The sequence below is a fragment of the Scyliorhinus torazame genome, chromosome 19 (genome assembly GCF_047496885.1).
Source record: "Scyliorhinus torazame isolate Kashiwa2021f chromosome 19, sScyTor2.1, whole genome shotgun sequence".
Taxonomy (NCBI): Eukaryota; Metazoa; Chordata; class Chondrichthyes; order Carcharhiniformes; family Scyliorhinidae; genus Scyliorhinus; species Scyliorhinus torazame.
This window is the reverse complement of record NC_092725.1, coordinates 115,529,215-115,555,239: the sequence shown is the minus strand read 5'-3', so window position 1 is coordinate 115,555,239 and position 26,025 is coordinate 115,529,215. Positions and strand designations below refer to the sequence as shown.

Below are 26,025 nucleotides of genomic sequence, written 5' to 3'. Positions count from 1 at the left end.
GGCGGCACGGTGACACAGTGGTTAACACTGCTGCCTCACAGCGCCAGAGACCCAGGTTCAATTCCGGCCTTTGTTCACTGTCTGTGTGCAGCTTGTACATCCTCCCCGTGTGTGCGTGGGTTTCCTCCGGGTGCTTCAGTTTCCTCCCACAGTCCAAAGATGTGCGGGTTAGGTGGATTGACCATGCTAAATTGCCCCTTAGTGTCCAGGGTTAGGTTATGGGAGTAGAGTGGGGTGGACATGAGTAAGTGCTCATTCGAAGGGTCGGTGCAGACTCGATGGGCCAAATGGTCTCCTTTGGCACTGTTGGCATTCTTTGTTTAAAATATAAATTTAGAGTACCCAATTCTTTGTTTTCCAATTAAGGGGCAATTTAGCGTGGCCAATTCACCAACCTTGCACATTTTTTTTGGGTTGTGGGGGTGAGACCCACGCAAGACACTGGGAGAATGTGCAAACTCCCCATGGACAGTGAATGAGGGCCAGGATCGAACCCGATCCTGTTAACCACTGTGTCACTGTGCTGCCCCACTGTATTATTTCTATGTATCGTAATATTCAAAATTGGAAATGCTGTTGATTATTTCAAATATTACTGCCTGTGCAAACTGACCTCCTCCGCCTTATTCTGGCTTAACTCTGCATGTGTTGTATTCCTTCGCAGATTGTTAATAATGCGTAGAACATGATGAAAAAGCTGGTAGGATGCTACAAAAAAAATTGTTATATCCTGCTGTCTTTTGAATAATGATGTGGAAATGCTGACGTTGGACTGGGGTGGGCACAGTAAGAAGTCTAACAACACCAGGTTGAAGTCCAACAGGTTTGTTTCGAATCACTAGCTTTCGGAGCACAGCTCCTTCATCAGGCGAATAACGGCATCTTACTTCATTGACGGCTGGACTACTCGGGCTGAATTTTATGTGCCCCGTTGGGCATATTTCCCATGGTGGGGCACATAAAATGGGGTGGGTGCCCATCCCTCCTGCGACCCCCGAACTCAACCCCAGAATACCGGGTGGGCATGTGCATGAACTCAGCAGCCTGTCCACCGTATTTAAATGACCAATTACGGGTCAAATACACTGACCAAAGCAATGGTGTTTGTCTTGGGCAGCAGGGTGGGAGTGAGAAGCCCAATTTTTGAAGTTAAATATTTAAAGGGTGGGGGAGAACTGGAGAGCTCGCTGTTTGCCCTTTGCCAAATATGGGGTGAGCCCCCCCTCCCCCACTCCCCTTAGGTTGAACCCACCCCTTCCTAACTGCGCTCTCCTTTAAACCCTCCTGGCCCAAGTCCCCAGACTTACCTGGAATTTGGGTCCTCTCTCTCGAGTATGGATTATGTCTGCTCCAAACCAACATTTGCCCACCATGCAACCTGCTTCCACCCCTCTACTCATGAGTGTCAAAATCATTTTTGCTTCATGTTGCTTTTTTTTTCCATTTGTTCATTTGATATGATTATTGCTGGCTAGGTTAGCATTCATTGCCCATCGCTAATTGCCCTTGAACTCAGGGCATTTAAGAATCAACCTCATTGCTGTGGATCTGGAGTCACATGTAGGCCAGACCAGGTATGGATGGCAGATGTTCTTCCTGGAATGACACCAGTGACCCAGATAGGCTTTTAGAACAATCTACTGGTTTCATGCTCATCTTTAGCCCCTTCCTTCCAGATTTAACCATCTGCAGTGGTGGGATTCGAACCCAGAGCATTGCCCCAGAGTCTCTAGGTTACTAGTACAGTGACAATATCACGATGCCACCACCTCCCCCAGCAACTGTACAGTAACTGTTTATCTTGCCGTACAGATACACTAGTTAATGGGCTCACATATGGTGCAGTATGTTTCTAATATAGGTGTTGGCTTGTTAAAGCAAATAAAGGGATTTAATACGAGCACCTTAAGCATCGGAACAGGAAAACACCGGTTGAAAAATATGCCCCGGGGATTGTTTGGTATCCGGCGATTTCTCTTATGTATCACTGTCATAGTACTTGTATTATTTTGCATGACCCTTTTAGCTTTGTAAAATGCATTTAGATAAGCTTTAATAAATGTATTTGGTTTAGTTGACAGGGCAGGCATGGTTTTTCCTGGCAATCTACTAGTTTAAAGGAATATCTAATTTTTGCCAGTTCACCGTAGATCAGGATTCTGTCCTCTTGCAGCTGCGGCAGGCTGGTTTATCTGACATGCATTTACAACCAATGCATTCCTGTTGTATGCCAGCAGGTTCAGATTTTGGATCCAACATCACAATTACCTCAACTTAATACATTTAAAAAAAAAAAAACTCCATTCTTAAAGTTAGCAAAGCCAATGTTCAAGAGTGGACAGGACAGGACACCCCCTTATGCCACCTCATTGCTTGCTCCACAAAACAATTCAAATTCAGATTGAACCCAATTCATGGGGCGCAATTCTACCATCGGGAGTCTAAGTGCTGACGCCGTGGTGAAAATTGGAGTGTTTCACTCCGGAGTTGGAGCCTGCTCCCAGCCCCCTATTCTCCCGCTCCCGGGGGGCTAGAAGCGGCGTCGCGTCATTTATGCGCACTGGGCCTTGGTGCCGCATGAAAGCGGCGCCTCATAAATGACATCACCCGCATGCGCGGATTGGGCGGTGCCAACCCGTGCATGCGCGGTTGCCGTCCTCCCTGAGGCCGCCCCGCAAGAAGATGTCGGATGGATCTTGCAGGTCACCAATCGCAGGCCAGACCCCATTTGAGGCACCCCCAGCGTTCCCGCGCTGTTCCTGCCGGCAGCGACCAGGTGTGGACGGCGCTGACAGGAACCCGTCGTATTGGGAAGGCCGCTCGGCCCATCCGGGCCGGAGAATCGCCGCTCGCCGGTTTGGGGGGGGAGAATCGCGTGCGGGAGTCGGGGCGGCGTAGCGGTACACGCGCGGCGCCCTGGCGATTCTCCCACCCGACGGGGGGGGGGGGGGGGGGGGGGGGTGGAGGAGAGAATTCCGCCCCTGGTCTCCACACGAGAGACACACAGGATCCAAGCTGACAAGAACAGGCATTGCATCTCATCTTGGGCTTGATCTGACGCTTAATCTTAGCCAAAAGGATAATTACCTCAACTTTCTCACTCCTGAAGCTGAATCTGAATTTGCTGCCTGAGGAACTAAATGGCGTTGAGCAGCAGTTTATGTATACAGTCACATCTTGGTATAATCAACTCCTTTGCATTAGAAATAAACATGTTAGATTTTATTTTCAATTAAGACAGGAGTTCAAATTATCATTCAATGAATTACTGGTTTATAATAATTTTTGTAATAATCTTTAACATCATGTCTTTTGGGACTTGTGGGAGGAAACCGGAGCACCCGGAGGAAACCCACGCAGACACTGGGAGAATGCGCAGACTCCGCACAGGCAGTAACTTAAGCCGGGAATCGAACCTGGGACCCTGGCGCTGTGAAGCAACGGTGCTAACCACTGTGCTACCGTGCCGCCCAGAACGAGCAACAATGCTTTCTGATTTGCGGTGGGATTGATTATATACTGATATGCAGCAGAACCTTCAAGTTGGGAAATGCTTTTAACTTAGTGATATTTTTCTTCCTGGTCAATTAATTAACCAATGCCACTGCATTTAGAAATATGTCTTTCTGTTTTGCAGTTCAGGCACATCTTCCAGGCTGCAGTTTCAGATGTGCATCTGGGTCACAAGAATTATTGATCATAATTACACAGAAAGAACAACTCCCCCCGGATCATTTTCCTGGGCTGGATTGAATCCAAGTCACTACACTTCTGAGTTGATGCAGATATAAATCCCCATTCTCATCAAGATGGTTATTTTAGGGTTGTGGAAGAAATCAGTCATTGTGTGTCGCACAATTCCATTAACGAAGCCCGCATCAAAAATGTAACAGTGAACAGTTTATTGATATTTTTATGATTTATGGGACATCTCTTGCTCAGTTGTTTAATAATGTGTTCTAATGGTATCTGCAGTGTTATAAAAGTGACACCCAAAGCAGAACGTTTTGCATCCAGATATTACTTAACATGCACACGCGGATCAACCCATTCTCATCTTGACTTTTAATATTTAAACACATTTATTAATTTTATTCTGCAATGCCGAGATGACAGCTGGTGCCAGGATAATTCATTTTGAGAACACTTAAGATCCCTCGGGCAACAGTAGCTGAAACTACTGTAGGTTTCATTCGAGCCAAACTGTGATCTCCCAAATTATTCATGGTGTTTCTTGGTTCATGCAGCCATAAGACCCATTAGATTGCCTGTGCTGGAGACTGTAAACAGGATACTTGCGTAGCAAATCTTATTGTATTATTTTTGATCCATGCTTAAATACTAAACAAATCCATTTGCTCTCGTTGCATTTGGTGTGCAATGAGTGAGAGTATCCCTTCTTTTAAATGCATTGAGAGGAAATGGTACATTTACTTACTTCACTCACTTTGCGCTCAAATGAGGTACAGAAAAAGCACAACTGAGACATCATCTCCCATTTAGCAAGATCGACAGTGCACTCAATACACCGGTCCTGTTGTAGAGTGCGCATAAACATATGGAAGGCATAGAAAAGATTGTTTTCTTGATGATCCTTAGACTCTTCTGAAGGTTTCAGGAAAGTGAATCGTTGACCTCCATTTGGCTTTTAACTTGCTAAAATATTGGCAGGAAAGGTGGATAATGTGGATTACAACAGGCCCAGCTGCGAGGCTGCACTTGCAATCATCTCCTGCACTGACGAGCAGAGGTCTCTCTTCTGGGGGACTTCCTGACAGGGGCCACCTTATTTAGGGGGTCTCTTCGGGTGGGGTTGGGGGGTTGGGGGAGGGAGGAGTTCCTTAATTAAGGTGTCTCAGTGGGGAGTCTCTTTATTTAGGGGATTTTTGTGTGTGTGGGGGGGTCATTTCACCCCTGTACTTGGAAGGGAGGGGAGAGAGGCGGGGGCCACCCAAAAAATCCAGGATGGAGGGCTGAGGGGGGAGCTGCTGAGGTGGGGTGGGGGGGGGGGGGGGGGAGCTGAATTGTGATCCAGGGATTGTGTGGCCAGTCGTGGGACATAGCTATCAGGCCGCTGCTCAAAATGGCAGCCCGATAACTGGATTCGATAGGGAATCCCTTGTAATCCTCACCATGCATAAATTTGCATGGCGAAGGATTTGGAGCACCAATCCGGTGAAATTCAGCTCTGGCGGGAGAACATAGGGTGGGATTCTCCCATGCCGCGCTGTATGGGAGAATCGCCGTTTGCGCCATTTTTTCCCGCGGCGCTGGTCTGACACCTGCAGGAGATTCTCCGAGCAGTGGAGAATTTGCGCCGGCGTGTTTGGCGCGGCGTCAGTCGCGGGCCGCTGTCCGCGGCCGGGCCGCTGATTCTCCGGCCTTGATGGGCCGAGCGGCCGCGCGGAAACAGCAGAGACCCGCCGGCGTCGTCCACACCTGCTCGCAGCCGGCGAGAACTCTGCGCGGAGGGTCGGGGGTGGCCTGTGGGGCAGGGAAAAGCGCTCCTTCACCGGGGTGGGCCTCCAATGGGGTCTGGCCTGCGATCGGGGCCCACCTATCGGCAGGCCGGCCTCTCCAGCCCCGGCCCTATTTTATTATGCGGCCGGTCCCTGAACCCCCGAGCCATGTTGCGTCAGGGCCGGCGCGTTGAGGAAGTCCCCCACGCATTCGCCGGTTGGCGAAGCGCCCAGTTGCCGTCGGGAAGGGAGGCTGGAGCGGCGTGAACTGCTCCAGCGGCGTGCTGGCCACTGTGGGGGCCAGAATCAGTAGTGCCCGTGCCCGTTTCGCGCCATCGTGATACGCCACGGCGTTCATGACGGCGCGAACACTCAACCTCCATTTCAGAGAATCCCGCCCCCTGTCTCTCAAATGGAGAATTTCATCTCGGGTGTTGGATGATTGATTTCAAAATGGAATTGGAAAGTTCATCAAGTAACGAGTAACGATGTTGAATATTTATAGGTACCTGATCAGCTCATTTCGAATTGTTAATAATAACTAAAAAGTCACAGCACCAAATAAACTGTTGAATGAAAGCGATTCACATATTCTGCCAGCCATGTGACATTCCTGTGTCCGATGGAGATGGCAACACTATCTGGTGAATATTTTAATGTTGTTCTATGTTATAATGCTAATGATCTATATTTCTTCCACAGTCCCTATTTCATTAACAAATACATGGGCATGAAAAATGGAACCTTCATGAAGCTAGCAGCAGTTGGAACCTGGATGGGGGATTTTGTCACTGCCTGGATGGTGAGAATAACCTTTCTGAATCAGATACCCATTTATTTTCTGATATTTAACTGGAAGAGTAAGATTGTGAGATTCATCTCCTAGATTGTGGCATTCTTGTTATTGGCATTCCTCTGTGACCAGGATCGAGAATCCCGAAGGTTGTGTTGCCTGCCTGGTGCTCGGGTTCAGGATATCTCATCTGGGCTGCAGAGGATCCTGGAGTGGGAGGGTAAAGATCCAGTTGTATGGTCCATATAGGTACCGCCAATTCGGGTAGAACAAGGACAGAGGTTCTGCTAAGGTAGTATGAACAGCGAGGAGCTAAATTAAAAAGCAGAACCAAAAAGGTGGTAATCTCTGGATTACTACCTGAGCCACAAGCTAATTGGCACTGGGTCAATAAGATTAACCAGGTAAATGTGTGGCTCAAAGATTGGTATTGGAGAAATGGGTTTGAATTTGTGGGACATTGACACCAGTATTGGGGAAGAGGGAACATGTTCCGATGGGATGGACTTCATCTGAATCATGCTGGGACCAGAGTCCTGGCGAATCGCATAACCAGGGCTTCAAACTCTATAGTGGGGGTAGGGGGGGTTCAGTTGCGAGGAGAATTAGAAAATCAAAATTAAAGGAGAAGGTAGAAGTGCAGATTAATGGCGAGGACTTTAAACTCGTTTAAACGAGGTTAGTAAAGTTTCCAGGACAGGTAATAGAACAGAGAGTATAGGAGGTGGCAGGAATCTAACTTCAGCTAGAGCAAAAAAAGGGGACAAATATGAGAAGGGGGCGGGACTAAGGGTGTTGTATCTAAATGCGTGCAGTACATAGAACAAGGTAAATGAGTTTGTTGCGCGCATTAACATTGGCTGTCACAGAGACGTGGCTTCAAGGGGATCAGAGCTGGGACCTAAATATCCAAGGATACTGACAGGACAGGCAGATGGGCAAAGGGGGCGGGGATGCATTGTTACTAAGGAATGAAGTTAAATTGATAGCAAGAAGTGATACAGGATCGGAAGACGTAGAATATGTGTGGGTAGAGTTGAGTAATCGCAAAGGAAAAAGACCCTGATGGGAGTTATGTACAGGCCTTCTAGCAGTATTCAGGATGTGGGACAGAAAATAAATCAGGAGATAGAGGGGGCATGTAAAAAAAGTAATATTACAATAATTATGGGGGACTTCAATATGCAGGTGGACTGGGAAAATCAGGTTGGTAGCGGATCCCAAGAAAAGGAATTTGTGGACTGTCTACGAGATGGTTTGGAGCAGCTTGTGGTCGAGCCCACTAGGGAGCAAGCAATTCTGCATTTGGTAATGTGTAATGAGGCAGACCTGATTAGGGAACTTAAGGTGAAGGAACCCTTAGGGAGCAGTGACCACAATATGATAGAATTTACCGTGCAGCTTGAGAGGGAGAAGCTAGAATCGGATGTAATGATATTACAGTTGAATAAATGTAACTACAAAGACATGAGGGAGGAGTTGATTGGAAGGGGAGCCTAGCAGGGAAGTCAGTGGAACAGCAATGGCAGGGGTTTTTGGAAATTATTCGGGAGGCACATCCCAAGGAGGAGGAAACATATTAAGAGGAGGACGAAGTATCCATGGCTGACGAGGGAAGTCAGGGACAGCATGAGAGCAAAAGAAAAAGCATACAGGGTGGTGACGATTAGCGGGATGCCAGAGGATTGGGAAGCCTTTAAATGCGAGCAGAGGCCAACAAAATAAGCAATGGGGTGGGGCGGAGGGTGGTGGTGGGGGGAGAGAGGAGTTGAAATATGAGTGTAAGCTAGCTAGTAATATAAAAGAATATCGCAAGAGTTTTTAAAATATATAAACGGTAAGAGAGGCAAAAATAGACAATGGAACACTGGAAAATGAGGCTGGTGAAGTAAGAATAAGAAACAAAGAAATGGCAGAGGAACTGAACAGTTACTTTGCAAAATGGAAGACACCAGTGGAATACCAGAACTTCAGGAGAATCGGGGGGCAGAGGTGAGTGCAGTGGCCATCACTAAGAAGAAGGTTCTGGGAAAACTGAAAGGTCTGAAGGTGGATAAATCACCTGGACCGGATGGACTACACCCCAGGGTACTGAAGGAGATAGCTGAGGAGATCGTGGAGGCATTGGTGATGATCTTTCAGGAATCACTGGAGGCAGGGAAGTTTCCAGAAGACTGGAAAATGGCTAATGTGACACTGCTGTTTAAGAAGGGAGGGTGGCAGAAGACAGGAAATTATAGGCCGCTTAGCCTGACTTCAGTCATTGTTAACATTTTAAAGTCCATTATTCAAGATGAGACTGCAGAGTACTTGGAAGTGCAAGATAAAAGTCTGACTGAGTCAGCACAGCTTTGTCAAGGGGAGGTCATGTCTCACAAATTTGTTAGAATTAAAGGGCAGCACGGTAGCACAAGTGGATAGCACTGTGGCTTCACAGCGCCAGGTTCCCAGGTTCGATTACCCGCTGGTTCAATGTCTGTGTGGAGTCTGTACATTATCTCTGTGTCTGTGTGGATTTCCTCCGGGTGCTCTGGTTTCCTCCCACAGTCCAAAGACGTGCAGGTTAGGTGGATTGGCCATGATAAAAATTGCCCTTCGTGACCAAAAAGTTTAGGAGGGGTTATTGGGTTACGGGGATAGGGTGGAAGTTAGGGTCGGTGCAGGCCTCCTTCTGCACTGTATGTTCTATGTTAGTTCTTTGAGGATGTAACAAGGAAGTTAAACAAAGGAGAACCAGTGAACGTGATCTAGAAGGCCTTTGACAAGGTGCCGCATAGGAGACTGTTAAATAAGCGAAGAGTCCATGGTGTTAAGGGTAAGGTACTGGCATGGATAGTGGATTGACTGACTGGCAGAAGGCAGAGAATGGGGATACATAAATCTTTTTCAGGATGGCAGCTAGTGACTAGTTTGCCTCAGGGGTTGGGACCACACAATTTCACAATATACATTAACGATCTGGAAGAAGGAACTGAGGGCATTGTTGCTAAGTTTGCAGATAATACAAAGATATGCAGAGGGACAGGTCATATTGAGGAAGTGGGTGGGGGGGGGGGGTGGTGGGGGGCTGCAGAAGGACTTGGACAAGCTAGGAGACTGGACAAAAGTGGCAGATGGAATACAATGTGGAAAAGTGTGAGGTTATGTACTTTGAAAGGAAGAATGGAGGCATAGACTATTTTCGAAATGGGGACAGGCTTAGGAAATCAGAAGCACAAAAGGAGATGCAGGTTCAGTTGACAGTTAGGAAGGCAAATGCAATGCTAGCATTCATGTTGAAAGGGCTAAAATACAAGAGCAGGGATGTACTTCTGAGGCTGTATATGGCTCTGGTCAGACCCCATTTGGAGTATTGTGAGCAGTTTTGGGCCAGTATCTAAGGAAGGATGTGTTGGCCTTGGGAAGGGTCCAGAGAAGGTTCACAAGTATGATCCCTGGAATGAAGAGCTTGTCATATGAGGAGCGGTTGAGGACTCTGGGTCTTATCTCTATGGAGTTTAGAAGGATGAAGGGGGATCTTATTGAAACTTACAGGATACTGAGAGGCCTGGATAGAGTGGACACAGAGAGGATGTTTCCACTAGTAGGAAAAACTAGAAACCAAGGTCACCGAAGGGAAAATTCTTTAAAACTGAGATGAGGAGGAACTTCTTCAGCCAGAGGGTAGTGAATCTGTGGAACTCATTGCCGCAGAAGGCTGTGGAGGCCAAATCATTGAGTCTCTTTAAGATAGAGATAGATGGGTTCTTGACTAATAAGAGAAGGCAGGAGAATGGGGATGAGAAACATATCAGCCATGATTGAATGGTGGAGCAGGGGCCGAGTGGTCTAATTTTGCTCATATGTCTTATGATCTAATAGGCAGATAGATTAAATAGAGGTGTGGCTAGGATTCCCGGAACTGTACAACTTTCTGAGATTCCGTGTCTTAAGATAAAATAATTGAATACTGAACATTCTTTTCAGTTGCTGGATGGGGTGACTGATGTTTTATTGCACATGTGAATTGAGACTGAACTACAAAACTTATGCTTGCAAAAATAACTTGTCTGTCGTGTGAAGAAAGCAGGCAAAAAAAGGATTTGTGACTGCTTTCAAATATTATGTCTTATCTGCACACTTGTAAAATTCAGAGTATAAGTTGCCTTTAACAATGGTTTCTGTATTATTGCCATTGCTGAAATGAATGACTTTTCCTCAACACGTTTAGCCTTGAGTTCAAGACAGAAGGTATTATCCCCAAATATTTGACATGTCAAAAATCTGCACCTTTGTGCATTCCATGGGCGGAATTTAATCCAATCTGTCCACTAGATCGCACAGGAAGCCGTGCATCCATCTCCGAATACCTCCCGCAATTAAGTTGGAGGCCGAAAGGGGCCGATGCGTGGACACTGCTGCCGCTGTGTCCAGTTTAAAATTTGGCTTCCGCTCATTAACCACTATATCTGAATAGCAGGAAGACACTTGCGGCTCTGCTGCTGCATGTAAGAAGAATACATCCTGTTCGTCAGTATCAGCTATTTCTTGGATTTTTGCTGGTCGGAATGGGCTGTCTTTAAATTTTGACCTGAAAAGGGAGTTTCCTGGTGCTGCGGCATACTATTTTAAAATGCCCCCTTTTGTGGCAGGAGCAGAACTTGGCCATTAATGGCTAGGCACACTGCATACGGATGAGGTTTCATCCTACCACAGCATGACATGGAGCAATGATGCTGCCTGAACCCTCCTCAAACCGGATCGGTTTTCTGGCAAGCCTGCTGATAGCCCTATGACCCATGATGTGGGCCGAGTTGGTGCTCTACTCCAGGAAGGCTGTCACTCCCGGTGAAGAGCACGTAATCTTTGCAACGTTCAGCCTACCTAGATAACTGTGTTTCTTTGGACAAAGTGAGATATTCTCTGGATACCAGAATTCCGTCAATGCTTCTTTCATCACCATCATTACGATACGATCCCTGATGAGCTCTTCCCACAAAGTCCTTAGACACAGTTATCTCCTAAGCGATACAGGTCATTTATAAAGGAATCAATATTCTCTCTAGGTTCCTAGCTGCGCTGGTTGAATTTTTCCTCATCTGTAAGAGATTGCACTATAGATTAACGTAACCGTGCTGAAGACTTTGTACTTCGCAATTTCCTCAACCTTCAAAGTGAAAGGGTGAGGATGGCGGACGCTATCCATGAGGTGAATCGGCAGTACTCGCCCTGACGCCAGAGTTGTTAGCGAGCAGGAAGAAACTACCATTGAAATTTTGGCTGCCTTCAACGGGCAGGGCGGTATGCCAGCTGCGACACTCTAAGGGGGCTTTTTATGAGCAAGGGAAGAAGGCCAATTAGCTGTTAGCGTGCCAGCTGAGGTGGCAGGCAACTGCTCAAGAAATAGTGCAGGTGAAGAACTCGAGTGGGAGGTTGGTCTCTGCCCCAGGTAAGGTCAACGAGACTTTTGAGGCTTTTTATTGAGCCTTTGTAAGTTGAGCCGCGGGGGATGGGTTGTCTGTCAGAGTTTTTGGGTGGCTTGTCTGTCCTGGTTGTAGAACGAGTGGCATTGAAGTTCCTGCTGACCCCGGAGAAGGTCATAAAATGCATGGGTTTGGTGCAGTCGGGTAAGCGTGGGCCCGGATGAATTCCCGGTCAAATTTTATAAGAAATTTGCAGGTCAGCTGATTCCATTGTTGTTAGAGATGTTTAACCATTCCATATCTCGGGGGATATTGCCGGCCACGTTGGAGCAGGGTCGATTTTCTTTGGTTTTTAAAGAAGGACAAGGATCCAACAATGTAGGTCATATCACCCCATTTCACTATTGAATGCAGATGCAAAGTTATTGGCGAAGGTTTTGGCAATGTACTTAGAGCCCAACCTTCCAGGAGTTAGATTAGAGAAACAGACTGGGTTTGAGAAGGGCAGGCTGCTGTTGGCCAATATTTAGCGATTGCTTAATGTTGTTCTGTCCCTCTCTTCAGCCCTGAGCCAGAGGTAATTATTTCATTGGATGCTGAAAAGGTGTTTGATGGAGTGGGGAGGTGGTATCTGTTGGAAGGTTTGGTTTTGGACTTAGATTTATATTTTAGATCCACCTTTTATATGGGACCCCCACCCTGGGCATTGATACAAATAACTTGAGCTCTAAATATTTCCAGTTGAAGAGAGGTTCGAGGCAGGGGTGTCCATTGTCCCTGCTATTGTTTGCCTTGGCAATTAAGCCTCTGGCCATAGCATTGAGGTCATCTACGAGGTGGAGGGGAATAAACAGGAGGTGAGCGAACATAGGATGTCTTCATACGCGGTTGATTTTGCTGTTGCATGTAACAGATCCTCTCTCCAGCGTAGAGGAGATCATGAAGCTACTTAGGAGTTTTGGCTCATTCTTGAGATATAAATTAAACTTGAGCAAAAGCGAATACTTTCCAGTGAATCTCTGAGGGGACCCAGCCTGGGGAGGTTGCCTTTTCGCCTGATCAAGTGCAGCTTCCGTTATCTGGGAATCCGGGTGGTCCGTGATTGCGCCTCACTCCATAAACTAAATTTTGAGTGTCTGGTAAATGGGGCTAAGTCTGACTTGAAGAAGTAGGAAAACATCCCTCTGTCCCTGGAGGGCAGGGTTCAGTCGGTAAAGATTAAAAAAAAAAAACATTTTCCCCTTAAGGGGCAATTTAGCATGGCCAATCCACGTACCCTGCACATCTTTTGGGTTGTGGGACACGAGGAGAATGTGCAAACTCCACATGGACAGTGACCCAGGTTCGGGCTGGAACCCAGGAACTCGCCGCCATGAGGCAGCAATGCTAACCACTGCGTCACCATGCTGCCCTTCAGTCGGTAAAGGTGAATATCCTCTCAAGGTTTCTATTTTTCTTTGTGTCACCCAGTTTTCCTTTTCAAATCTTTCTTCGTGCAAGTCAATAAAATTAATAATCTTTCATATGGGCGGGCACCCCACGGATTCGCAGGGTGTTTTTGCAGAGGGAAAGGCAGTCAGGGTGCCTACTGTTGCCCAATTTGTTGCTTTATTAATGGGCAACCAATATTGAGAAGGTACGGATGGGGTGGTTTAAGGGTACTGAGACCATGTGGGGGCAGATGGAGAGGGATTTCTGCAGAGATACTAGTTTGACTGTGTTGGTTAGGGCTCCACTTCAGTTTTGCCCTATAAAGTGGACTTCACGTCCGGCGATGGTGGCCACTTTGAGAATATGGATTTAGGCAACATTTCAAACTGTGTGCCATGTCGTTGCTGGCCCCAATCTACCGAAATCATCATTTTGTTCCAGCAGCCTTGGACTCATCGTTTGGGGCATTGGGGGAAAGGAGGGGTTAGAGCGGCTTGGTGACATGTTTATTTGATGGATAAGGTTCTTTTGATGGTTGGGCTGGGGGAGCGGCAGATATTGGACATTTATAGTCTGCTTGTGTCGATGGAGCAAGCGCCATTGGAGGAGGTTACAAGGAAGTAGGAGAGGGAGCTTGGTCAGCCGTGGAGAGAGGCCCGACACAGAGTCAACTCCACCACCTCATGTGCGAGGCTCAGCTTTATTCAGTTCAAAGTGGTGCATCGGGCACGCCTGACCAGGGCACTGATCAGCGTTTTTTCCCCCAGATATAGAAGATGGGTGCGAGCGTTGTTCACGGGTCCAGAACATTTAAATTTTTAAAAATTCTCTGGCTGGGCCAGCACTTACTGTCCATCCCTGAGGGCATTTAAGAGTCAACCATATTGCTGCGGAGTCACGTGTAGGCCAGCTCGAGTAAGGACGACAGATTTCCTTGCCTAAAGGACATTCGTGAACCAGATGTTTTACGACAATTGACGATGGTGTCATGATCGTCATTCGACTTTTAATTTCAGATATTTATTGAATTCAAATTCCACCAACTGCACTGGTGGGATTCGAACCCAGTTCCCCAGAGCATTACCCTGGATTTGTAGTCCAGTGAAAATACCACAACACCACTACCTCTGCTATCATATGCATATGTTCTGGTCTTGTCCTAAACTTGAGCTTTTGAGTCTCCTTCATCATCACGTCAGGGTTTCTTGAGATTGAGTCGGAGACTTGCCCTTTGGCGGCTAACTTTCGGGTCTGGGATTCGCCAGAGCTGCAGACAGGACGAAGGTGGAAGCTCTTACCTTCATTTCGCGAATAGCCCAAAGACGAGCTCTGCTTGGGTGGGGGACTCTAGTTCCGCCCTGTACTTCTTCGTGATTAAATGACCTTATGGAGTTATTTGCACTAAGGTCAAGTATATCATGACGGCTTTGGCAGACGGGTTCTACTCGAGATGACAGCCTTTCATTTCCGTCAAATGTTAGGGGAGGGAGGGGCGTTCTGGGATTTGTTTCTGGTTTTGTCTCACTTGTTTTTCTTTGGGCGAGGGGGGTGGAGGGTAGGGGATGGAGGGGGTGATTGAGTCTAGAATTGTATTTGTTGTGTAGTATGGTTTTTAATATGTTATATTGAAAGATATTTCTCAAAAATATATATTTTTTAAATCAAACGCTGGTCTTCTTAAAATATCCTTAAAATCTCCACATCAAAATATCCTTGGCACAGTTGCCAATTGCATAAAGGAGCACGCTGACTTGATCTTTATCTGGTGTCTGCGGAGGCAGTCCGCTATCAACTGAATTGGTGATGCCAGTTTCTCCAGTTCACAGCTTGGTCGAGGACCTCCATGAGGTCCAGGACGATGGGCAGGGGTAAGACTGCCTCCATAGCTGTGTGTGCTTGTAACTGGCTGCATGGGACTCTGGTAGCAATTAGTTGCTCTGATTGCAGTTACGGGCATGTCTCAGGCGCACTCTGTGAGCTGACAACCTTCACGTTTCCCACCTTCATCAGTGTCGAGTTGGATCCTGAGTAAAGGGTTCTCAGACTACTGTCACCACATATTATTGTCACAGCTGGGCTGCGGGTGACTTTGATAGAAGAGAGCTGGGAAACAGTCTGTTGCAAGCTAGTGCACATTTATTGACTCTTTGCACCATTTACCAAGACAAACATTAACAGGATTCCATTAGATCCCTCTTGCCTCAAGTTCCAGTTACACGTGATCTGGCATCACTGGTGATGCACCCTCACTAATAGCATAATAGCTACTAACTCTTTTTGTCCCAAATGAGGTCCCTGGCATCAGGAAGGGTGGGGCTGCAGAAAGCCACTCCACCCTATTACCTCTGACCCCCATACCCTCCCCGTGACTCCCCCAACCCGCCACACCCACCTGTGTTCAGGGAGCCAGTGATGATTATGGACAAAGGCCTCTGAGCAGTACCATCACCAACCATTGCTCCCAGTGGCGCTTCCTGCAGTTGCCAGCCTCTGATTGGCCAGCAACCCTTGGGAGAGATGCGGGACTTCCACTGCCAGGGCCCTAAATCCTGAGGATGTCCCGATGCTGGGTAGATAAGTGCCTGGTGGGGATAAAGGGATAGGGTGGAGGCGTGGGGCTTAGGTGGGGTGCTCTTTTCAAGGGCCGGTTCAGACTCGATGGGCTGAATGGCCTCCTTCGCTGTAAATTCCATAATTCTATGATTTAACCTCATTAGCCTTCCCACGGAATCCACACTATACCAGTTTCCCAACCTGTGGGTGAGACCCCTATTAAATCCTGGCCCATGTATGGGTCTGCATGCTGGTGTTTAACAATTGGTCATTCACTACAGTATATTGGCCACTGGAGATTATGTGCGATACACGTCGCATAATTTGCCTCTTCTAAAGGGTGCCAACTATCATAATGTCAAGCTAGTTCAAGTCAACTATGGCTCTGCCAGTAGCACTTTTGCTCTGCATCAGAACATTGTGAATTCAAATCCAGAGTGTTGAGCTGACACTCCCACGCAGCACTGAGAAGCTCCACTGTCAGAGGCGGATGTAAAACTGTAAACTATTTGGTGGCACAATTTGAGCAAGGGCGGGGTTGAGGGCATGGGTGTGCGGTTGGTTAATGCCTGTGTCCTGGCCAATATTTATCCTCAATCAACATAACATTCAAATTATCTGGTTAGAGTCAAATTGCTGTTAGTGGGAGCTTACTGTGTATCAATTGGCTGCCACGTTTCCTACATTACAACAGTGACTGCATTTCGAAAGAATTGGCTTTAACGTGTATTGTGATGGCTGGAGGTTGCGCAAGGTGCTATATAAATAATTTCTGTTTCTTTCTATAGCATAGTGGCAGAAATATTTTGTATCTTTTGTTTGTTGGTCAAATAAAATGATAGAAACCAAAAGATACTGAAGTGGCATAACCGTTCAAAACAACGTCTGTGCGTGGGGAAAAAAGACTATGGGGGGGGGGGGGCTTTCGATGACCCACGTCCCCCACTGTGTTTCTCAGCGGCGGGAGTCGGCCCGCCGTTGGCTGGTGGCGGGACCTTTTGGTCCTGCTACAGTCAATGGGATTTCCCATTGACTCCACCCCCTGCTGCCAGGAAACCTCCGGCGGGTTTGCTATTCGTGGAACTGGATGATCCCTGTTAGAATATCGGACGAGAACACAACTACTGTAAAATTGTGAGGAAATGTTACTGCCCCACAGGAGTGATAACACAGGCCCATAGGTATCTTTTATATTGAAGCAAACTTTAATATAAACACAGAATTAACCACATTAACAACAGTGAAATAACTTTACAATTAGCAGTTACAATGGTTCTTAAGTAAAAGGAGAAAATCTAACTTCATCCCTAAACCTGCCTCTGTATTCCAATTAAGCAAACCAATATTGTCCAAATACCACTCATGAATAAAGTTAACAACCACGTTTATACTTTGGAGAGAGAACCTATTTTTTCACTCCAGCTCATAACGACAGAGCACCCCGGGCCCAAGTCCCAGCACAGGCAACCTGCCACTGGGCATGCTGTACCGCTAGCCCAGCATCCCGACAGTCGCCCCTGCCTGTGCCACCCAGGTATTCTGGCAATGCCATGGTGCTCAGGCGGCGGCGGGAGTGCCAGAGTACCCCCCCCCCCCCCCAGAGCCCGACCACCCAGGGCCCCAATGGCATGGGATACCCACCTAGGCACCCACATCTGTGTGGACCAGTGCTAAACGGCACTACGGTGAGGTCTCCCAAGCCTGGAGAGAAAACCTATCAGGCCCAAAACTGAAACACCTCTGTTCGGATTAAAATACTAGGAAGAACTAACTTTTCAAACCAACCTGGTTTGTCCCAAAGCATAAGACATTCTTCTCCAACAAGATGTCTCCTGATCTGTTTAGCCAGGATCAAATACAATACCCCTCATAAATAATCAACTTCCCAGTTGTTATTTAAACATACATAATATTCCATTAGCAGAACACTTCACCTGCAAAATCAAAGATAAACTCACTTCTATGACCCCTTAATCCCAGATTTAGCTGACATACTGTCTGAATGCATCGTAACCAGATTTTAATAACATTACTGCAAAAAAAATAGTAATTTCTTCTGTTCACCATAATCCCATTGATGAGAACAGCCAGAAACTCTTCTCCCCTGCCCCTCCCCAACTGCATATCCTTTTTTGAGTGTATTAGAATATAATCCATATTAGGAACCATTCAAATTTAACTCCGAGTAACCCTTTGTGATGAGAGTGGAGAATGCAAATTCCAGTTCATTATGCAATTCAGATCTCCCATCAAAACTGAAGCTGAGTACTGACGAGAGCAATTTCCGTGATGGAAACAAAGAGTTTGACAGATGTCAAAAGTTGTGATGTCAGCAGTACACACGCATCCTCTCCGCCCTTCCCCATTCCGAAGGGACTATTCCCTCTACATTATCCCGAACAATGTCTGCTTTTCCTCTGGCACCTTTCCCTGCAAGTGCAAGAGAAGCAACACCGCCCTTTTTACTTTGTCCCTTCACACTATCCGAGGCCTGATGCACTCCTCCCAGCTGAAACAGCAATTTACTTGTGCTAATTTCAGTTTAGCATACTGTATTTGCTGCTCACGACGCGATCTCCTCTATATTGGGGGGACCAAATGCATTTGGATGGTTACTTTGTGGAGCATGTTAATTCAGTCTGTGTGTGTGTGTGTGTGTGTATCTCCGTTTCCAGTCCCCTGTCATTGTGATTCTCCACCTTGCTCCCAGTCGACCAGACTTTGTCTGTCTATGGCATGCTGCAGTGTTTCAATGAGGCTTAATGCAAACTCGAGGAACCACATCTCATCTGCATAATTTACAGTCTTCTGAACTATTTGAGTTGAACAATTTTGGATTTCAACCTCTTCTCCCCTCCATCCTATCACACGCCTTCCCTCTTGTTCTTCTTCCAACCCTGCCCCTTTTCACTTTATTAAAATAGGTTACATCTCTAACTTTTCCCAATTCCGATTAAAGGTCACAGACACAACCCTTTAAAACTAGCCCCACCCCCATTTAATAATAATAAAAATCTTTATTGTCACAAGTAGGCTTACATTAACACTGCAATGAAGTTACTATGAAAAGCCCCTAGTCGCCACATTCCGGCGCCTGTTCGGGTACGTAGAGAAAGAAATCAGAATGTCCAAATTACCTAACAGCACGTCTTTCGGGACTTGAGAGGAAACCGGAGCATCCGGAAGAAACACACACAACACTGGGAGAACGCGCAGACTCCACACAGACAGTGACCCAAGCCAGAATTGAACCTGGGACCCTGGAACTGGGAAGCAACAGTGCTAACCACTGTGCTACCGTGCCGCCCATTTCCGACCGATCCCATTTTCTCCAGTAAAGGAAAAAGGGGAGAGGGGTGAGACACACACGAGGGAAAGCTGCACTCAGCAGGGCCAGTTGAACTCAGCGCGGAGTTCAAACCGACCCCGTTTTCGCTATAGCAAAGGCCATAACAGTGTGAGAGTCACACATTTTTAGAAGTTTCCTGACTCGTGCTACATGCCCTGGGAGTGAAAATCCAGCCAGTTAACTCTGTTTCCTTCTCCATAGATGCTGCCAGACCTGCGAGTATTTCCAGCAATTTCTGGTATCTCTCAACTTGTGAGTTGACTGTTAGTCTGAATGCATGCTCCTTCCATACTTCCATTTCCCTTAATGACCCATCAATTGTGGGATGAGAGTCATCATCTCCACTGTCCAGTAATCTGCATATATTAACATTCAAATAAATTGTTTTGGCCACCAAGCAATTCCTCTGCTTAATTAGTTTCTGCACCCAGGCATTGAACCAAACAATAAAAGTGATTAGGGTTGACATTTAACACTGAAATAAAAACAGAAAATGCTGGAAGCACCCGACACATCAGGAAGCACTTGTGAAAAGAGAAACAGAGTTAACATTTTAGAACATAGAACATAGAACATTACAGTGCAGTACAGGCCCTTCGGCCCTCGATGTTGCGCCGACCTGTGAAACCACTCTAAAGCCCAACTACACTATTCCCTTATCGTCCATATGTCTATCCAATGACCATTTGAATGCCCTTAGTGTTGGTGAGTCCACTACTGTTGCAGGCAGGGCATTCCACGCCCTTACTACTCTCTGAGTAAAGAACCTACCTCTGACATCTGTCTTATATCTATCTCCCCTCAATTTAAAGCTATGTCCCCTCGTGCTAGACATCACCATCCGAGGAAAAAGGCTCTCACTGTCCACCCTATCCAGTCCTCTGATCATCTTGTATGCCTCAATTAAGTCACCTCTTAACCTTCTTCTCTCTAATGAAAACAGCCTCAAGTCCCTCAGCCTTTCCTCATAAGATCTTCCCTCCATAACCAGGCAACATTCTGGTAAATCTCCTCTGCACCCTTTCCAATGTTTCCACATCCTTCCTATAATGCGGCGACCAGAATTGCACGCAATACTCCAAATGCGGCCGAACCAGAGATTTGTACAGCTGCAACATGACCTCATGGCTCCGAAACTCAATCCCTCTACCAATAAAGGCCAACACTCCATAGGCCTTCTTCACAACCCTATCAACCTGGGTGGCAACTTTCAAGGATCTATGTACATGGACACCGAGATCTCTCTGCTCATCCACACTGCCAAATTAGGCTGATAACCTTTCAAACAACACTCAATATGTTGCCTCTTATCTCGACCGATAGAATACACCATTACCAAAGAACAGGAAGAATGGGTTGTGGTAATTATAAATACCAATTTTGCAAACTGGGTCGCAGAATGATTAATGCCCAGCTGTATCTGCTGGTCGCTTCTGCTTCGCACCATTTGTTTGCTCCCTAAAATCACTCTAGCGCTCAAGCCGTGGGTCCCTCCCCTGTTAAATGGTTGATTGATGATCAAAGATTAAGAATGTGGGAGTGAAGCCAGGAATGAGCTGCTCTTTTTGATCGAATTTCTGAATCAGTTATGTGCACTGTATACCATTGCCATAGAAAAATGAGGTCCTGTCACTCCGAGCTATCTGAACTCAAATCTGATTTACCCTAACGCTCTGATATTGGGAAATAGACGAGAACAGACCCTTTTTTGACACAACCTACATCAAACATGAATGGAATTCTCAAATCAGCTTTTCTCTAATTGATTTAACCTGGATTTTGTCATACCTATGCCCGTCTCTATTATCATAAAATAATTTTTATGGGTTACTATTGCCCAGAGTTTCCCTACTTTTAATTCTCTTCTCTGCTCTGGTTCACTCTTCATGATTAGATTCAGTGGCTAATTACCTCATGATGGGCTTTTTTACATATTGGGTTGGAAAGGAGTCCTGTACACATTGTTGAAACCCAATTCGCCTTTCCACTTTACTTCAGTTAATCTTGGTGTACAGATCGAGTATCCTTCACCTGAAACCCTTGGGGCTGATGGATATAAACAAACCTCTTGAAGAGAGCGATTGTCACTCCACCAAAATTAAGCAGCCAGGCCAGACAAATATGGACTCCAGCTGGCTGTTTATGGTGATGAGAATGATGCATTATACACACTTCCCGTTTGCTTCCTTAACCTTTCTCACCCATAGTGTATCTGATGGTCTTTTAGATACCAAAAGAGAAAGTGCTGGAAAATCTCAGCAGGTCTGGCAACATCTGTAAGGAGAGAAAAGAGCTAGGGGGCGATTCTCCGAGCCCCACGCCGGGCCGGAGAATCGGAGCAACCGCACCAAGACGCCCCGACACCGCGCGCGATACTCCGAGGTACGGAGAATCGTCGCCATTTGCGCCGGTGCGTTTGGCGGGCCGCCTTTCCTCCGCCGGCAATGTTATATCCCTGCACCATTTTTGTACGGGGTGGCCTGGGGGAGGACGGCCACTGCGCATGCGCTAGTTGGGGTATGCACAACTGCGCATGCGCGGGACCCAAGGCGCCTCGTCTTTAACCCGGCACCAGGTCTCCGACGCCGTGCCAAGGCCCCGCCCCCGCAAATCGGGTCACGCCCCCACGGAGTCCCCAGAATGGGGGGGGGGGCGGGATTCTCTACTACTGCGCCGGTTGGGAGAATCGCCTGGGTCGCCGAATCTTCCCGCGACGCCGGTCCGACGCCCTCCCGCGATTCTCCCAAGCGCCGAGAACGGACCCGTCGAGTTCTGCGCGGCGCAGGCCAGAGAACCGCCCGAGACATCCAAAATGGCGATTCTCCGGCACCCCTGCTATTCTCAGGCCCGGATAGGCCGAGCGGCCAGGCCAAAACGGCGGGTTCCCCTCGGCGCCGTCCACACCTGGTCGCTGCCGGCGGGAACAGTGCGGGAACGCTGGGGGAGGGGGGATCCCGCACCGGGGGGGGGGGGGGGGGCCTCAAATGGGGACTGGCCTGCAATCGGTGCCCACCTATGTCTGATCCTGGGTACGCAGCACATCCTTTTGAGATTCTCATTCTTGGTTGCAGAGGACAATGTCTATCCACCTAATTGAAGAGTCCCCAATTGCCACTGGATTTCTAATCTGCTGTTCACCTCTCGTCAACTCTCCCACAACCCAGACCGCTTTCTGAACGATGGTGCCTTGGTCTGCATTGTGACTGTCGCCTTGCAGCCTGTTCTCCTTGTCCTCACAGGTAATAAGTACATTGTAGTTTGTATAGGACCAGTGACTGTGGGACCTTCTTCTCAACCTCATCTAAATCCATACTTCCACATTCCCTTTTAGTCACACCTGCCCTTTATTGAGCCTATGTAAAGCACTCTATTCTGATTAAAAGTACATAACTTCTCCCCTTCCCTTGTGTGTCTGAATCCCTCGAATTTGCACTCCAGCTCAATGATTCTGAGCCGGTGGGATTGTTTGCTTAGCACAATTTGCCAACTAAAGGTTCACATTCTGCAGACACACTATCTACTCCAACTTAGAATACGCACATTTTATTTATTTAATTAATTAACATTTTTATTTAGTGATTATTTATGGTTATGTCTTAAGTAATTTAAGTTGAACCATAAATAGATTATAGAGCTTTTACCTTCCCAGTCCTAGTTTAGTTTACAGTAAAAAATACTTTTGATGCCTTGAGGATGTGCAAGGCAATATATAAATGCAAATTCATTATTTCTTCCTTTCAGTAGCCCATAAGACATAGGGGCAGAATTAGGCTATTCGACCCATCGAGTCTGCTCCACCATTCAATCTTGGCTGATATGTTTCTCATCCCCCTTCTCCTTCCTTCTCCCCATATCCTCTGATCCCCTTATTAATCAAGAATCTATATATCTCGGTCTTAAAGATACTCAGTAGTTTGGCCTCCACAGCCTTCTGCGGCAAAGAGTTCCACAGGATTACTGCAGGTGAGTTATGACCTCACTGTTCAAATTCAGCCTTGGTTGCAATGCACCAGAACTTCAGGAAAGCATACTGAAAAGAGGGTGGTTTCAGCCGAGCCCACCCATCTGGAAACTTATCAGGATCAGATCGGTCATCCGTTCTGCATCCAGCCTAATTTGACACTCCATTCTAATCTGATTCAATCAGTTTCTCACCGGGTGGGTAGGTGAAGGTGATCTGCAGAACACATTTAGCTGTTTCTGCAAATGCATTTGAACAAAAGCAGAAGAAAAACATTCACTCTGATTGAACACATAATCAGCTTTTTAAGAGCAAATTAAACACCTCAGTGAGATTGCCAATTAGGGGCAGTTGACGTGCAGGCTCATATTTCTTGGTAACCGCCTGTAGACTGCTCAGATCACACACATACATGACTATGTTGATTTTATTTTGTTTCCAAAGGCTGGTTGTTCATCAAAATATATTAATGTATTCCTTCATCAAACTAGTTTGTAACTAAAAAAGTTAAAGGCAGTACTAAACTTGAAGAAAAAGTTTATATTTGCACAAAGACGTGTAGCAGGTCAGAAGCTTGGAAAGAATATAAAGAACATCAAAGAATGACGAGTAGATTGATGAGGGAAAAAAAGCTAGCTGGTAATATAAAGGTGGACAGTAAGAGTTTCTATTGATATTTAAATCAGAAAAGAGTTAACAAGTGAGCATTGGTCCTATAGAAGGTGGGTCTGGGGAACTGGTAATGGAAAGTAGGGCTATGGCGGATGAATTAAACGGGTATTTTTCATCTGTCTGCAGGATAGTGGACACTAGTAACATCCCAGAAACGGCTGTAAATCAGAAAGTGCAAGAGAGGGAGGAAGTCAGGAAAATTATAATCACCAGGGAAGTGGTATTGAGCACATTGTTGGGGCTGCAGGCTGACAGATCCTCTGGTCTGGATGGACTTCATCCAAAGGTCTTGAAAGAAGTGACTAATGAGAGAGGTGATGCATTGGTTTTAATTTTCCAAAATTCCCTAGATTCCGAGGAGGTTAATTAGATTGGAAGATAGCAAATGCAACTCCTTTATTCAAAAAGGGAGGGAACCCTAAAGCAAGAAACTATAGGCCAGTTTGCCTAACATCTGTCATAGGGAAAATGTTAGAAGCCACCATTAAGGATATGATAACAGGCCATTTTGGACCTCAAGGCAATCAGGCAGAGTTTTGTGATAGAGAAATCATGTTTAACCACATTATTGGAGTTCTTTGAAGGAGCCACATGTGCTGTGGTTAAAGGGGACCTGGTGAATGTACAATACTTCAATTTTGAGAAGGCATTTGATCAGGTGCCACATCAAAGGTTCTTGCATAAAATAAAATCTGAGGTGCAGAGGGATCTGGGTGTCCTAGTGCATGAATCACAAAAGGCTGATATTAGGAATAAGTTGGAAATTATTCAGAAAGCTAAAGAATGATGTCACGAGGGGAATTGATTGTGAAAGTAGGGGGGTTATGCTTCAATTATACGGGGCATTGGTGAGGCCACATCTGGAGTACTATGTACAAAACTCCTCTCCACATTTGAAGGAAAGGTGGAAATGCATTAGAAGCAGTTCAGAGAAGGTTTACTAGACCAATTCCAGGAATGGGTGGTCTTATGAGGAAATGTTGGAGAGGAAAGGTTTGTATCCGTTAGAGTTTAGATAAGAGGCGACTTGATCAAAGTCTTTAAGATCATGAGGGGTATTGACAGGGTGGATATGGAGGGGATGTTGCTCATTGTTGGAGAATTTAACATGGGGCGGCATGGTGGCAGCGTGGTTAGCCTCACAGCACCAGGGACCCAGGTTCAATTCCGGCCTTGGGTGGAGTTTGTACGTTTTCCCCGTGTCTGCGTGGGGTTCCTCCGGGTGCTCTGGCTTCCTCCCACAGTCCAAAGATGTGCAGGTTAGGTGGGTTGGCCATGATCAATGCGCAGGATTACAGAGATAGGGTGTAGGGGTGGGCCTTGGTAGAGTGCTCTTTCGGAGGATTGGTGCAGACTCGATGGGCCGAATGGCCACCTTCTGCACTGTAGAGATTCTATAAACTCGGGTCACTTTAAAAAATATATATTTATTAGGATTTACATTTCAAGAATTGACACAAAGTTACAAAATAATACAGACATAAAATAGAAGTGATTTTATAAAAAAAAAAAAGGATTAACAGATTCACATACATGGGCACAAGACAACATCATAACTGGCTTGGTACAATCATCAGGCAAACAAACCCTACCAAGAACCAAAGGAAGAACAGGATACGGTCGTACTAAACATGCCAAACGAGTGCACACCCTCCCACGCCCCACAGGGCTGCAACCAGTATAAGAAGTCGGGATAAATCTCCCACAGTCAGATCGGGTGCACAGCAACATACAATTCCCTCGGCCCCGGCAGCAACACAGACATCAGTGACCCACATAGCTATTTATTTTGGATATCAGACTCAACAGCACCCATGCAAAACAGACTCAACTCTACAAAACGTCTGAGGATCCTGGGATTATATTTATTGGAGTTTAGGAGGTTGAGGGGAGATCTAATAGAAACTTACAAGATAATGAATGGCTTAGATAGGGTGGATGTAGGGAAGTTGTTTCCATTAGCAGGGGAGACTAGGACCCGGGGGCACAACCTTAGAATAAAAGGGAGTCACTTTAGAACAGAGATGAGGAGAAATTTCTTCAGCCAGAGAGTGGTGGGTCTGTGGAATTCATTGCCACAGAGGGCGGTGGAGGCTGGGACGTTGAGTGTCTTTAAGACAGAAGTTGATAAATTCTTGATTTCTCGAGGAATTAAGGGCTATGGAGAGAGAGCGGGTAAATGGAGTTGAAATCAGCCATGATTGAATGGTGGAGTGGAATCGATGGGCCGAATGGCCTTACTTCCGCTCCTATGTCTTATGGTCTTATGGGGGTGGTTTGGTTGCTATCTTTCATCATAGTGAGGATGAATTAATCCTACCAACCCAAAATGTCCACCCCTCTCCCCGCTCTGGCCCCACTTATCTTCCTTTTAAATGAGAGGTGGGGTAACAACGATGAACTCC

The 26,025-nt window shown here is 46.5% G+C and overlaps 1 protein-coding gene across 7 annotated transcripts in view; it reads left to right on the top strand.

The window, feature by feature from the left end:
* tmem117 (transmembrane protein 117) overlaps positions 1–26,025 on the top strand; it is a 476,044-nt gene that overhangs the window by 222,727 nt on the left and 227,292 nt on the right. For all 7 annotated transcript variants that reach the window (XM_072485068.1, XM_072485074.1, XM_072485069.1 and 4 more), the window contains one exon: positions 6,162–6,261. In XM_072485068.1, the coding sequence (XP_072341169.1) occupies positions 6,162–6,261 (100 nt within the window). The remainder of the gene's footprint in view (positions 1–6,161; positions 6,262–26,025) is intronic.